The following is a 16973-nucleotide window of genomic DNA, read 5'->3' on the forward strand; positions in this document are numbered from 1 at the left end:
AAGGTTTGTGGGTCGACCGAGAATTGAACATGGGACATCTTGATTAAAAGGTGAAAGGGAAATAAAACTATTGCAGGTGGTTTGATATCTGGAAACGTCACCATGAAGTTCACACGATTCGCATTTTTCATTCTTTTTATTTTTGTGGTTTAAACCAGTTATTAAAGAAAAAAGTTGGTGTAAACCAGCCAACCCTAAAAGTAAACACTTCTTTTTAAAGAACACAAATAACTAGCAAAATAGTATGTAGTATTTTTACTTCAAAATATTCCATACCCTCTTTTTGAAACAAAATAAAATTAAAATAAAACATAAGAGAAATACTTAGATTTATATGATACACTAAAAGGCTGCACATCTAGAGCTTTTGGTTCTGTATATTTTTGAAATTCTACAGTTAAGTTTTATAGAACCACCATCACAGTTTACCCAATCCTCAAGTTTTCTGAATTTTTAACAAGAGGGATTCAACATATCATTACGGAACTCCCCCCTCCCAAAAAAAAGACTACGGAATATATTTAAGTTAAGCTAAATACAACTGCACAACAAACATGACTGAGTGATTAGCTTTTGAGCTTCTATCGGGAAGTCCGGGATTCAACCAGCATTCGACCATTCTGACAAAGCTTTTCTTTGTTCCATCTGTGAATGTAGAAATAGTGCGTATACTGTGAGTTGGCCGACTTCCTTTCTTATTGTTTTTAAATAGTTATTATTACTAATTACCAGCAGTGACGGTTTTGCGAAGGTTAGGGGGGCGGTCTTTCGGACTGAAGCCCGTTCCCCAAAGTTACGGAATGTCTGCAACAAACGAAATATCTATTATTTATGCCTTTACTCATAAACTTTAAGCTCCCATCAAATAAAAATTACGAATGTTTAAAAAAACTAAACATTAGTAAGAAACCCTTCCCAAAATACTTTTCTAAATCCGCCACTGATTCTCAGTATAAAATGATTTTTAAAGTTGTATCCGGAAGATTATTGCTAAACATATAAACGAAACGAAATATTAGTTATGCCTGTACTCATAAACTTCAAGCACCTCCCAAATAAAATTAGGACTTTTTAGGAAACGAAACAAAAAAAAAAAAAAAAAAACCTCCTAAAGTACTTTTCTAAATCCGCTACTGATTATTTGTATAAATTGGTATTCAAGGTTGTGTCCGGAAAATTATTGCTAAATCACTTCACAGCTACAGTATAACAGAAATGTGGAAGTACGGTTTGACGGATATATTGAAAAACGTACGCTTTGACGGATAAATAGAAAAACGGGCAAGTTTAACTTTTGCGCTAGAAGCTAGAGTACTAAAAGATCTTAGAAATGAAACACGGATGACAAACTAAAGAAGAAAAAAAATGTCGATAACTCAAAAGTTAAAATAAAGTTAAATAGCCTCTAAAATTACCCTCAAATACTACATTCTTCATGTTAGCTTTAATTCGTAAAACATGTGCTCCATCCATCTTGATGGTGAATTTCAGAGCGAAATATCACATTCAGGTCATGAAATTCTTATCTAACTATAGAATATACTATAAGAAAGCTATTTAGATAGAAAAATCATGAAGTTGAAAAAAGCCAAAATTTCCAAAATTCTCGTTTTTTTCCCAAAAAAGCCGGCTTTTTATGTGAAAAAAACCATCGATTCAAAAAAGCCGGCTTTTTTGCATCTCTAACTACCAATGTACGCAGAATATTTTACAAACTTGGACTATGGTTGAATTTGTGTACGATTTCTTTTCGTACTTAATACTGGTTGTGTTTAAAGTGTCATTATTATTACTGAGACATGCAAAATAATATCAAACGACATAAATTGACCACATAAATAGCATTGTAGATAAAGATAGCATTACTTGGCTGTGTTCTTCACAAACTATGTTTATATGATTTTGAACATTTGTATAACATAGTTGTAAAACGATTGTGTATATACTTTTATGTAATAATGATCCTCTATATATTTCTTTTGATTATTTAAGACTGGCAAAAAAGTATTATTGCAATTGTTAAATTGCAAAATAGAGCCAAAAATATTTTTTTAATAAATTTTTCATACAGAAAATAATTGTCTTTTTCTTTAAGTACCAAGTTGACAAGGGCGCCGATCCTTGGAGGCCGGGCGGCCCGCCCCTCCCCCCCAAAGCTCATGCGGTCCCCTTATTATATTTATGAATATACAATATTTGGCATAATTTGAATGCAATTTGTCTTAAAATCCTCCTATATATACCTTCTGTATCTGAATGGACCCCCAATTTACAGAGAAATCGGCGCCCTTGCAAGTTGATTGAATATCTCAGGGTAACATCACTTCCTTCTTCCCAGGACAATCAGACGTTAGTAAATAGTTTGTATCAGTTCACATTATTGGGAAAAGTAATTATTTTCCTAAAGTTAATGAACATGCATCAAATAACATACATAAACAGCAAATGGTAAAAATAATATTTTTAAGTACGTATGTACATATATGTAGGGGCGCCTATCCCATCCAAAGGGATTCACCTCCCATAAAGCCAGCACCCTTTCTCCGAATCAACGTTATCCGATCAATGTTTATTTGATGAATTTCATCTATTTATTTCCGTATTTTTTACACAATCGGAAAGCTTGGCAAATTGGCTGTCATAATACACTTTGATCAAAAATTAAGTAATTTGCTGATTGTACAGCAATGTTGTATCAGCATATATTTTTTCTTGTAGATTTCAATAAAACAATATTTACAATTGCGATTCTTTTTGATAACTTTGTATTATATATCTGTTGAGATATTCCTACAAAATTAAAGCAAAAATAATTTGAAAGTTAAAGTAAATCAAACATGCTTAGCTGAACTAAGCCTTTAATGTATGTCACATAGTCATAATATTAGGTTAAAAAAGCTACAAGTCAAAACGATATTATTTGGCAAGTGATAAGTTTTATTGTTTTGAATGTAGTGTATTGTAGCTGTCTCTAAAAACGTTAATAGAGTAATACACTTTGATAAAGATAGAAGAGAGATTCACGCGATATATGCCCATGTATGAGATATGAATAGACAGTGTTAGTCACCGTTATCCATTAACGTGTTAACGGATTGTCTTCATTAACGAACTGAGACAAGATAATCGCTCTAGCTATCTGTTGCAAAAGACAGAATTTGAAATTTCGCCTACACGTATGAGATATAGGCTATAGAGAGACACCGTGAAAGTCAACATCATCCCATTATAACGGTTAGGTGGGGCACGGACCCCTCCAAAACTCTGATCACGAAATATCAAAAGTGCTAGTAACAGTATGTCAGATATATGTAAAGGACATGAAGAATTGCAACGACACTTCGTGTAGGGACAATACGCCAAAAATAAAAGTATACGGTTTTTTTATTTTCTGCGGAAAAACGGTTTTAGGGGGCTAAAGCCCCCGTCCAAAATTTTGAAATTTGACGCCCGAGAGGCAGAAACAAGTGGACAGAAGTGAATGAAATTGTGCACAGATATTGTAGACGTAAAAAGAGGGAATACGTGTTACATATTTTCCTTTAAAAAAAAACATTTAGGCGGGGCACGGACCCCTCCAAAACTTTGATCATGAAATATCAAAAGTTCTAAACAGTATAACAGATGTGTGTAAAAAAAACATGAAGAATTGCAACGAAACTTTCTTTGTGTATAGGCAATACGCAAAAAATAAACGAAGACATTTTTTTATTTTTATTTTCTGCGGAAACGGCTTTAGGGAAGGAAAGTCTCCACCCAAAATTTTTAAAGTTGACGCCCAAAAGGAAGAAGAAGTGAACAGAAGTGAATGAAATTGTGCATAGATATTGTCGACGTAAAATGAGGTAATTTGGTTTCGTATTTTCCTGATAAAAAAAAAAAAAAAAAAGCTTGAGTGGGGCACGGACCTTCTAAACCGTTGATTACGAAATATCAAAAGTGCAAATAAGTATACGTCACAAGTTCCTATAGAATATGGAGATTTGCAACGAAATTTCATATAGGGACAATTTACAAAACAATAAATGAAACGTATTTTGATTTGTGCGGAAAAACAGTGTTGGGGTCTAGGTCTTATCAGAAAAAAAGTAAATATTACCGTAATAGTGCAGGAAGGCGTAGACAAGCAAATTAAATTGTGTGTAGATATTGTGTAGGCCCTATGTAAAATAAGGCCTTTTGTGTTTCTCAAGTATCCCTATCCGTTTTGCTTCAAATTTGGCACATCAACACCAAACAGGAAACTAATCGATACGTCTTTTTGTTTATGCGTAAAGGCATTGTAAGGGTTAAAGGTGCCTCCTGAAATACTATAAAATACGCTATACTATTTGCGCTTGTTGTTGATCTGCCAAATTTGAAGAAATCGGATGAAGACACTTGTGAAACACGAAAGGCCTTATTTTACATATCCAATATCTACATACAATTTCATTCGCTTCGGTCCGCTCATTCCGCGACTCAACGTCTCGGTCCACTCAACAGTTTTTTTTTTCTTTTCAGGAAAATACGAAACACGTATTCCCTCATCTTACCTCTACAATATTTGTGCACAATTTCATTCACTTCGGGCCACTTCTTCTTGCCTTTCGAGCGTTAAATTCCAAAATTCTGGATGAAGGCTTTTGCCCCCTAAAACCGCTTTTCCGCAGAAAATAAAAATAACAAAACACATATTGGTTTATTTTTTGCTAATTGTCCCTACACAAAGTTTTGTTCCAATTCTTCATGTCCTTTAGGCACTTCTGACATACTGTTATTAGCACTTTTGATGTTTCGTGATCAAATTTTGGAGGGGTCCGTGCCCCACGCAATCGTTTTTTCCAGAACAATACAAAACCCGTATTCCCTCATTTTACGTCTGTAATATCAGTGCACAATTTCGTTGACTTCAGTTCACTTGTTTTTGTCTTTTGGGCGTCAACTTTCAAAATTTTGGGTGGGGGCTTTTGTCCCCTAAAACTGTTTTTCCGCAGAAAATAATAAAAAAAAAACGTGTTCGTTTATTTCATGTGTAGTATTTACCTGCCAAATTTTATCAAAATCGGAGTGATGCACTTGGTAAGTGTTACTTGTCAGTTGAGATAATTGCTCTAGGTATCTGTTTCAAAAAATTCGCTTCTATATATGGGATATGGGCTATAGATAGCGACAGTTAGTCGCCGTTATCCACTAATAAGTTAAATGATTGACTCCATTAACACTCTCGGTTGAAAGAATAGTTCCAGTTATAGCGAAAAAATCGCATCCGTTCAAGAGTTAACCCGCGGAGTAACGGACGGGCGTCTTAGCAACTCAATATTATAAGGATTTTATTAGGATCTCACTGCATGATCCTAATAATATCATACATCTGTTCTCGTAAATAGTGCAATACTTATACTGTTATCGCTCAATTTATATTGGAAAAGATATTACAAGGGTCGTTCAAGGTTGATCGGGATTTTCGTACGTAAATAAGCGATGAATACCCAGATCAATATGAAATATGAGAGTGGCGTAATGTATTCCTTCTCGAGTAACTAGCGTCCAGCATGACGTATTTGGCGCATGCGCAGCAGTTGCAGCGAACATAGCGGCAAGCAGTGTGTCTGTGGAACAACGGTGTGTAATCAAATTTCTTGTGAAGGAGAAAGTTAAACCAGCTGAGATTTTCAGAAGATTGCAAGCACAGTATGGTGATCAACGAAGTCACGGACAAGACTATACGAATGATATGAACAGTTTCACAAAGGACGGGAAGACGGAAGATCATGACAAGTGTCTTCTGGGGCATGAAGGGTGTTATCCATGTAATTTTCTGGACAAAGGGAGCACAATTAATGCCCAGTATTATTCCACATTGTTGAGTGATGCTGTACGAAAGTCCATTCGCAAGAAAAGACCTTGGATGTTGTCTGGAAATGTGATTGTTCTCCATGACAATGCCCGCCCTCACATGGCTAATGTGACAAGAACAACTCTGGCCGAAATGTGCTGGGAAGTTCTGCCCCATCACCCCTACAGTCCAGATTTAGCCCCCAGTGATTATCATTTGTTTGCATCCCTTAAAGACCATCTGGGAAGGAAGAAATTCACGACAGATGAAGCACTGCGGAACGATATCCTCCAGTGGCTACAACTACAAGTTCTTTCTATGCCAAAGGAATCTGGGAGCAGTCACAACGATGGCAACGGTGCCCCGAAGCGCACGGAGAATACTTTGAAAAGCTGACGCAGTTCGGTGCTTCTTGTGCTGTCTGTTTCCTCAGAAGAAATAAAAGTCCTAGTCAACCTCGAACGACCCTTTAGGTCTTATTGTACAGTAATACGATTCATGTAAATTCTAAAGTGGATTCCGGGTGTAACCAATAGGTATGGAGAGTGGAATATGTCGAGAAATACACTTGGAATTTAAAATTCTGGATATATACAATGTTCAATATTTTTTAAAAGGTCTATTCAACTATCCTGAAAAGAAGTTGTCTCTCACTCCCTAAGGGAGACGAGGGGTAACTTTAAAATTCAAAATGCAGAAACACCAGATGTTTATTGCAGTTTAGGACTCTGAAGCACTTTTTGTTATCTTCCTGGATGACACTGTACTGGAAAAAAAAGTAAATCGGTCACCTGAGGCTGATAAACGAAATTTTTCGAAAAATATGCCGGCACTTTAAAAAAAAACAACAACTAAATACGTGTTCAGATTCTCCCCATTCTCAAAAAAGAAAGAGGCGGACCAACTTTAAAATTTCAAGTAGAAATTTATAATAATAATAATAATAATAATAATAATAATAATAATAATAATAATAATAATAATAATTATTATTATTATTATTATTATTATTATTATTATTATTATTATTATTATTATTATTATTTCGTATTCTGCGACTAAAAATACTAACTTTTACTTAAATCACCTTTTCGTTATCTTCTAGATGGTGCTAGAATTACAATAAATTAGTAACATCGCGCATCATCTGAGGTTGATATTAAACTAAACACGTATCTCGCGTAACATCGCGTATCTCGAGAAATAGAGAACAACCCAATCTGCATGTTTCCTTTAATTAAAAAAATCCACTCAAACTCATTTGCACTAACTCTCAAGAGTCTGTCCCCGCTACATTATGAATTCAATATATTGTTCTGCTAAATCTACTACATTATTCGTATCAGTATAATTAACGGATAGTCCTGTTTATTTTTTCTAATATGCATATTTTAACCATCGCATTTCTTCTTTTTGTTCTTATAATATCCATCTGGATTGAAACTTTTGCCAATGTTTGGTAGACAACTATGATTACCACCACACGCACGTCCGTCAAGCTGGCCCGCACAAATTTCATATTCAAACTAAAACAGTACCAAAAATTTGTACCCAATATGTACCAATTTGTACCACTAAAATTAGAATTTGTACCCCCACAAATTTCGAAAAAATTGAATTTTTGATGGCGGGCCAGCTTGACGTCAAGCTGGTTCGCACAATTTATTTTCCTTTCCAATTCGAACAAAAACGGTACCAAAAATTTGTACCCAATATGTACCAATTTGTATCACTAAAATTAGAATTTGTACCCCCACCAATTTCGAAAAAATTGCATTTTTGATGGCGGGCCAGCTTGACGTCAAGCTGGTTCGCACAATTTATTTTCCTTTCCAATTCGAACAAAAACGGTACCAAAAATTTGTACCCAATATGTACCAATTTATACCACTAAAATTAGAATTCGTACCCCCACCAATTTCGAAAAAATTGAATTTTTGATGGCGGGCCAGCTTGACGTCAAGCTGGTTCGCACAATTTATTTTCCTTTCCAATTCGAACAAAAACGGTACCAAAAATTTGTACCCAATATGTACCAATTTGTAACACTAAAATTAGAATTTGTACCCCCACCAATTTCGAAAAAATTAAATTTCTGATGGCGGGTTAGCTTGACGTCAAGCTGCCCCGCACAATTTATTTTTGTTTTCAATTCGAACAAAAACGGTACGAAAAATTTTTACCCAATATGTACTAATTTGTACCACCAAAATTAGAATTTGTACCCCTACCGAATTCGAAAATATGAATTTTTGATGGCGGGCCAGCTTGACGTCAATTTGCCCTGCTCAACACATTTTTCTTTCCAATTCAAATGAAAACTGTACCAAAAACTTGTATCCAACATGTACCAATTTTTACCACGAAAAGTAGAATTTGTACCTTTACCCATTTCGAAAAATTTGAATTTATGTAATTTTTTAAACTATACCTTATATTGGGCAAACCAGGAGATAGTGAACAGTACCAAATAGACAATATTCTAATCCGAAACAGATTCAGAAACCAAGTAAAGCTCTGTACAAGTTTCTCAGGTGCAGATGTGGGCTCTGTGGATGACTCTAATTTCTATAACACATATTACAATCAAAAATTCAATTTTTTCGAAAATGGTGGGGGTACAAATTCTAATTTTAGTGGTACAAATTGGTACATATTGGGTACAAATTTTTGATACCGTTTTTGTTTCAATTGGAAAGAAAAATAAATTGTGCGGGCCAGCTTGACATCAAGCTGACCCGCCATCAGAAATTCAATTTTTTTCGAAATTGGTGGGGGTATAAATTCTAATTTTAGTGGTACAAATTGGTACATATTGGGTACAAATTTTTGGTACCGTTTTTGTTCGAATTGGAAAGAAAAAAAATGTGCGGGCCAGCTTGATGTCAAGCTGGCCCGCCATCAATGATTCATTTTTTTCGAGATTGGTGGGGGTACGAATTCTAATTTTAGTGGTACAAATTGGTACATATTGGGTACAAATTTTTGGTACCGCTTTTGTTCGAATTGAAAAGGAAAATAAATTGTGCAAACCAGCTTGACGTCAAGCTGGCCCACCATCAAAAATTCAATTTTTTCGAAATTGGTGGGGGTACAAATTCTAATTTTAGTGGTACAAATTGGTACATAATGGGTACAAATTTTTGGTACCGTTTTTGTTCGAATTGGAAAGGAAAATAAATTGTGAGGGCCAGCTTGACGTCAAGCTGGCCCGCCATCAAAAATTCAATTTTTTCGAAATTGGTGAGGGTACAAATTCTAATTTTAGTGGTACAAATTGGTATATATTAGGTACAAATTTTTGGTACTGTTTTAGTTTGAAAATAAAATTTGTGCGGGCCAGCTTGACGGACGTCCACACGCAGCCCTAATTGCACTGCTACATCTGAAGTGTCTAAATCTACGCTATAGGCTATACAGAGTAATGGTACATGCCTCCTTGCAAAAGTCAAGAGAACGTTTAAAGCGAAAGATTAGTACTGTTTATCGCATGTTTATTCTATTTGAGACATGACAGTTTCCAATTGAACAAGCCTTACTGAAACTTGTTTTTACTAATTACAGCGCCATCTATCAGGAATCGAGAACAATTTTCAAATTAAATTTACTTATTTTCTCTCATAATCCGGATCTGAAACAAAAAATGGGGGTCTCCACTTCAGTATTAAAGTTACTTGACATCACCACCAAAAGGGGATAATTTTATCATGTGAATTTCACCTCCAAAATATAAACCTTTTATTGAGAACATTTTTCGTCCGATGATTATTCCTCCAGAAATTTTGTAGTCTCAAGTTAAAGTCGTTGGGCTGACATAAAGAGTTACGGGGTAAGCAAAACCGCTCTCTATATTTTGAGTCAGTGTGGTGTTTATGGGTAGGCTTGGGAAGAAAGGCGAATATCAGAGTTTGATACTGATCAGACAGCGATGGACAGACATCGAGGAAGAAGTATCTCGGAAACAATCTAACTTATTGGGTATTCCTGAGCTGTTGTGGTTAATGTCTTTCAAAGGTAGAAAAAAAAAACGCTGAAACTAGCACCAAACGACAATGTGTGTGGTGGCCACACCTCATTAAAAATGTCAGATAAGTAGACTGTGGATGTTGGTACAACAGGATAGGACGTGAACTGTGGCACAATTAATAGCAGACTTTAACAGTGGACAAAGCACAAGTGTGTCTGAGCATATATTTCACCATAAACTGTAAGGTATGGGTCTCTGCACGGCATAATCAGTAACGACTGAAATGGACATGTGTCCATTGTCATTGTACCCCCGAGTAATGGCACAACTTTGCATGTTCCGATGAATCATGATACTGCCTTCAGCTAGAGATCTGCACGGGCCCGGCCCGGCCAGTGAATTTTGATATGAGGCCATACCAGAGTCCGAAATATGTTTTAACCTTTAGGCCCGAGCCCGGCCAGAGATAATCAAATGAGTCTAAAATAAGCCCGAATTACAGAAACTGAATAATTAACGCAAAATTGTATTTTCATTTACAACAATTAGATGTTTAATTTTGCATTTTAAAACCTTACATGATTCACAGAGAATAACGAAATCAAGGTTATTGTTTACACTTACTAACTATATGAATACTCGAAAGAAAATGGTCATTTCTATAAATTTCGCCTCCCTTAGCGTTGGTGCATAATTGTGGGCGTTAAACTAAATATTTCATTTCATTTCATTTATATAAATTCTCACGAAATGGAAACATGAATATTTCAAATATTTAACACAAACCGTCAATGTGTTCAAATTTTTATGCAAATAGATATATACTGGACTCACTCAAATGGTCCTCAAAGCAGTCATTGTTGATTGCTGTCAAGAAAAAAAAAAAAAATCCATCCTCTGGCTGCTCAAACTTTCATTCACATATAAGCTAAACATGTTTATTTCTGTTACTTTTAGTTTTTCTTTCCACCACAGTTAGCTTTACTCTCAATTGCACAATGATAATCAGATTTTTAGTATGGGCGTCTCAAGTTACAAATTTAGATGTTTTAAAAGTTCCCCAGAAAGAATGGTCCGATAAATATGATTGCACAATATATTTACAAATTTAAGCCCAAAAAGTATGGTTTTATCTTTAAAAATTTACGGTCCGAACCCGTGCAGACCTCTACTATCAGCACATCGATGGTCGGGTGAAAATTTATCGTCTTTCAGGGGAACAGCTGATCGAGAAAGGTATAGTAAGATGACAATATCCTTACAGTGGCTCTATTGTGATCTGCGGAACCTTTACATGGTCACTTGTGGATTCCGCAGTGCAGGACACAAAATTTCTGGTCGCCAGGTCGCCAGGTCGCTATTAGCGACTAGAAATTGAGAGCTGGCGACCAGTGTTCAGTAGGAATGCTTTCTGCCTAAACTTGCAGGGCTGCGCAGTTTCTGTTTGTTTCGCACGAAAATACTTGTTACTGACTGGGAGAAAACACGAAATGTGGTCTTCACAAGAGTTACACGAACGTGAAGTCTTAAGGTAAGATAATTTTTAACATATATGTAAATCATCCAATTCAAAATTGATTATCCTGAATCTAATTGTCTGGGTTTGAAACCTCTGACCTGATGTAGTCTCTTTCTTTGTCAAACCAAAGGCCGTGGAGAGGGGGACCTCTCATAATTTGTACGACCATTATTTTCGGATTAGCTAGTGCGTCTTACTTTGAAATTTTGTTTCCTGCCGTAGCTATAGGTAGCTCATTGTTGACCATGTAAACCCATTAATGTCGGTCACATTTTGAGCTGACAATGACGTATAATTATTTCAGCAAGACACTCCTTGTCACAAGGCCAAATTAGTGTAGCAGTAGTTCGAGAAGCATAATAGTGAATTTCAGTTGCTGCAATGGGTTCAAATGCCAAATTTCTTTCAATTTTCAACTTACTTGTCATTTATTCTGCGAAGTAACTTGTTGCTGGCAATGAAACAATAATATGATATATTACTGTTAAATTTGGGAAGCCTCACATATTTATTAAGTTCCTGTATGGTCTGGTAAAACCTTTTTAACCCACTGACACCCACACTTCAACTGGATCGAATTCATTGTCACTATCTGGGGTGTCTTCATTATCATTTTTATCTTGATCAGACTATCTCTGCAAATCTTCTAAGTCTGTTCGTACAACCTACTTTGTACAGCTGACTGAACACATTTATTTCTTTACTAAGACCTTCACCATCAATTCTATAATACTCGCACAAGTTGTACGTGCATATTCTTCTACATTTTCAGAAGTATTAATCATGCCCTTATGAGAAAACAATGTCATAACGATATGAAGAAAGCCTTCAGGAAACCGATCTTGTAATTGAAGAATTACAGAATGAAGTAGCTGAAAGTACACTTCTATTTTTATTTTTGCAATTGCGCCGGTTATTGCCCCATCAACTGCAAGTTCATCCATAAGCTTTTTTTTTTCTTTTACAAGTTATTCTGTTCGGGATTAGCGTGATGTGTTCATCTGTGAATCTCTTGATGCGGTATTTTTACTTTGTTCCACGCTTTGACACTCCTCACAGCCTCTAGTTTTGATTTTGTTTCACAGACAACGTAGTATCTATTTCATAGTCATTTTTCTTTATTGCAAACACAGTCACTGGTGAGAGGATTTTCTTGAATTCGGAAGTGATTGCATTGTTGCAATGGTGTCATGATCAGATACGGCTTTCAGTAGCCCTTTTGGCATAATTTTGTTGTTTTCTGTTTTTTCATCTTTGGAGATTTTCATCTAACGTGTATTTCAAGACATCATAACAACTTAAATTAACACTTTACTTGACCATCTAGTCGTGTGGACTATTTTTAATTTTAGTTTTTTTTTTCACCTTTTCTGTAAACGTGTGATGTCATTCATAGCCAGACCTGAATACATAGAGATATTGAAAGATAGAGAACATATCACTTATTTAAGGACAAATATCCATCGATTTTTCAACTATCAAGCAGTGGCGGATCCAGGGCCGACTTCTGGGGGGAAGCGGTGGGTTGTCATACTTCTACTTTTAAGGGCTCCAAACTTTGGATGGGTTTTATTTATATATATAAAATAACAAAGCTTCCTATTCTTGCGACGGGGAGACAGGGAGACGGGGGGAGACGGGGAACATGTCTCCCCGATATGTTGGTCACGGACAAAAGTAGAAAGGGGTTTAAAAACTGAGGGAAGAGAAAAGAAGGAAAATAGAATACAAAATAATAATTCTAATCAAATCTACTATCAGGTTTAGTATTACAATGTATTAGAATTTAATACCCGCAGCACGAGTTTCTCCAATAAATTAACTTGTTACTCTGGAGTAGGTAGGTACTTAATCGGGAGTAGGACACAGTTGTCTTTCTTGGCGCTATTACTCTGAGTAAATCGATTGTTTTGGAGATAACATTTACTCTGCCGAATTTAGGCTAGTAAATTGAAAATTCGTGAGTAAAGTGTGAACTCCTGCAAGACAGTATAATGGTGGGGAGGCTGAGACAGTTAATATTTGCGAATGATTCGAATGAAGATAATGTTTATGATGGAATTTTCATTTATTTCTTGTTTCCTTTAGTGTTATTTAGGTGTAATAACATGAAATCTAAAGTTCGACAATTTTTTATTGAGCCTATGTCTTTATGTTTGAATCTTGAATGCCGAATATGAGTGCGTGATCTTTGATTTTAATTAGTTTGAATTTTAAACACTGAGTACAAGGGCGATCTTAGTGTGAGGTGCTTTGGTAAGCAGTATTCAGACAGGAATTTCGTGCGCTAGTAATGTCGATAGTTTAAACAAGAGGAGAGTCTAATTTTCAGGTAATACGAGTTTTCTTCTGTCTTAAAGTGCTTTTGGTGATATTTTCAAAACTTCTCTAAACTAACAGAGGAAATCCTTGAGAGTGAAATTCATCTCTCTTGAGGGACAAATAAACAAATATAAAGATCAAATTCACCAAGTAATTTCCCGTAAGAGTATTTCACAAGCAATCCTTATTCTGTGCTTAGATAATTTAATTTTGGTCTTGAAACAAGTTTATGTGTCAAGGAAGTGTTATGTTCTCCAGAAATACATTTGCTAAGACATGCTGATGAAGGAAAACTAAAGATCTTGCAAAAGCGCAGAACTATTGGACTAATTTTGCTTCAGAACTCGTCCTCAAAGCTGAGTATAGTATGCAGTATGAAAAAAGACATCATGAACCAAATAAACCTGTCGAAATTATGGATGTGCACCATGGCTGTAGTACAGTCCTGTTTTCAACAATCAGCTAGCTACTGAATATCTCAGCTCGCTTGCTTGTTTTAAAAGCTTCGGTGGAGAGAGAATTTTCTTCAACGAAAAGAATCAAATCCTACCTCCGAAACAGAATGTGTGGGGAACGACTTACAGGACTTGCGCTTCTATCAATACATTCCCACCTGTCACCTAATGTTGAGAAGGTGATTGATGTTATGGTCGCTAAGGGATAAAGAAAACTCCTTCAATTAAAGGACATATGAATTCTTTTCATTGTATTTTGTAGTAAGTGCGTGCCTATATTTTAAAGAGAAACAAGAGGTTAATTTTTTAATCAATAGATAGTTGATAAATTGAAATTTAATGAATTTGGTGTGTGTGCTGCCCAGTCGCAACACCTTGAAACCTTCTGACTACACTCTACTATATCGAACTCCAATTTTCCTGCTTTGCTGTACCATACCACTTGTATCAAACTTGACTGTTCTTAGGGTGTCAAACAGCACACGTCAGATGCAAATGTTTAACATATGTTTTCCTCCTCTGAAACACCTTGTTAAGTCGTTCCTCCGGTTCGACATTATCTCTAATCCGTCAGTATCTTTAAGCTCCAAAGAACGAACTAACATGGTTGTGTATTCTTTTTTACTTATGTGTTGAGTAGAGACGAGAGTATTGGAGAATTTCTTTTATATTCTGCACAATTTTCGAAACAACCATATTATTAACATTGGTGATTAAATCAAACAACATGTTTCTGTAACTTGATGCGTTAGATTCAATTTTACTTTCTTCCTTCTTTTGCATTGTCAAGCCTTTCTAAATAAACTTTTGCCAATAATCTGAAAAGATTGTGAAATTTTCCACCCAAAGAGTCTCTATTTCTTTCTTTCTTAAGGTCGACTTTTCTTTGGACAAATATCGGCACCGATCTATGATTGCAGAAAGGAGTTCTCGGGGGTGGTGAACCAATTTATCAGTTCGTTGTGCAAGTCTTTGTTGATCCTTTGTTGAGCAATTCCCTGAAAGCTTGCAATTTGAGAGAATACACGGTACTTGAATTTTTCATGGATCTCTATGTTTGTATGATCTGTTCATCTCCTAAATTTGGTTGTATTCTACATTTCACCGGGCCAGTTTATTTTGGTCAAAGGCACAATGATTGTTAATCCTTAAAATCAAGGAATGCTTAATAAATACGAGGCTTATTTTTTAAGTAAGGTCCGATTGTAAATAGAAACAAAACTAGTAAAGACAGCCCCATACATTTTTGATTGTTTCCCCTGTATACATTAAGCTATTTTTCTACATAGTTACCATGTTTGTTTAAACACCTGTCATAGTGTTGGACAGATTTTTCTATGTCCCCGTTGTAGAAATCACCCTCCTGTGACAAGGCAATTTGTGATTCCGAAGCATTCTAACCTATAGGATTCCTAACCCGACTTCCACAGATGATGTCTGATCTGAAAATTTGATACATATCGTAGGAAATAATGTGTCCTATGGCTTTTGAATCACTTTGTATGACGCGGAAACTGAAAAGTTCCTTGCTTTACCCGGAAAGATTAGAGCTAGAGGAATGGAGGAATGATGTGATGTACGAAGGAAGGACACTAATCTCGGTGTGAATGTCGTTTGGAGACTACTACTGCTGGAAAAATATAAATTAATGACAGTCCTCTGTTAAACTTGCTTAGCCATAATAATAATAATAATAATAATACTAATAATAATAATAATAATAATAATAATAATAATAATAATAATAATAATAATAATAATAATAATAATAATAATAATAACGAATCTATATACCATTAGAACCTACGATACTAATCTTTCATATGAACCTATACTGAAGGTTTTATGTGGACAGGAAGGGGCAAAGCGAGGAACTTCTCAGCACTTCCTCGTATATTTATCAGACATTTGAGTAGAAAACAAACTATAATATAATATTACTCAAGATGAATACTATTTATATAAACTTTATATATAATAAAATAACAGATCACAATAAAATAATATGGAAATATAAATATGTCTCTGGTTGGAAGCACTTTATTTAAAATTTGGACACAAAAAATTCAAATAAATAATTATTTCGTGATTGGATAACAAATGACAATCAAAATTAAACATTATATCTTAACAACGGTCGTGTAATCTTATTGGAATTTACCTTTCAAAATTTTCTGTACCAAAATTGGTAGTTTTTATTAATTCAAAGGGTTTATTTTGGAACGAAATTTTGTTTCTAAATTCAAAATGGTAAGCTTTCTTAATTATACGTAGTACACGCTTACAGAAAGTATATTTTGTTAAGTAGAAACATGTTTGTTAATTATACATTTGGGTGTTCTTCGATACGGTAAAGTTTAATTGGTGAATAAGGTTTCTATTATTATGTGTGATATTTCATGCAGGTTAAAAAATAATACAAAACATTATTGTAACAGGTTCACTGTGATACTGTTTTGTTGAAATTTAATACCGGTGTCCAATGTCATTTTGTCAAATATATTTTATACATCTATTTATTATTTTTCTTTTTGCTAACGCTCATATTCTACGAAGTATAAAGTGTACATTGCTTAATAAGGTTCCAACGGAGTATGTTTAGTACAAGGGGTCCAGAAGCACGTAAAAAACACAAAATTTACAGTAGAAATGAATGATGCAAGTACTTAGACGTGACATAACGTAACCAAATCTAAGCTAACCTAACATAAACTAACCTAAGCTAACCTGAACTAACCTAAACTATATAATATTAGTAGAAATAAGCGGAATTCTATCAATTTTTTGAAAGTTATGCGGGACCCCTACACTAATATAACATAAACTAAACTAACCCAACCTAAGCTAAACTAACATAACCTACCCTAAACTAACCAAATGTGAACAGAAATG

The 16973-nt window shown here is 35.1% G+C and overlaps 1 protein-coding gene across 1 annotated transcript in view; it reads left to right on the forward strand.

Moving 5' to 3' along the window:
• The first annotated feature begins 16184 nt into the window (after positions 1-16184).
• Positions 16185-16973, forward strand: part of LOC145688416 (tubulin alpha-1C chain-like) — a 32794-nt gene continuing 32005 nt past the window's right edge. The window contains exon 1 of the mRNA XM_081762629.1: positions 16185-16331. Coding sequence (XP_081618755.1) covers positions 16329-16331 — 3 coding nt within the window. The 5' untranslated portion in view covers positions 16185-16328. The remainder of the gene's footprint in view (positions 16332-16973) is intronic.

The sequence above is a fragment of the Thermobia domestica genome, chromosome 1, assembly GCF_964235325.1.
Source record: "Thermobia domestica chromosome 1, izTheDome1.hap1.1, whole genome shotgun sequence".
NCBI lineage: Eukaryota > Metazoa > Arthropoda > Insecta > Zygentoma > Lepismatidae > Thermobia > Thermobia domestica.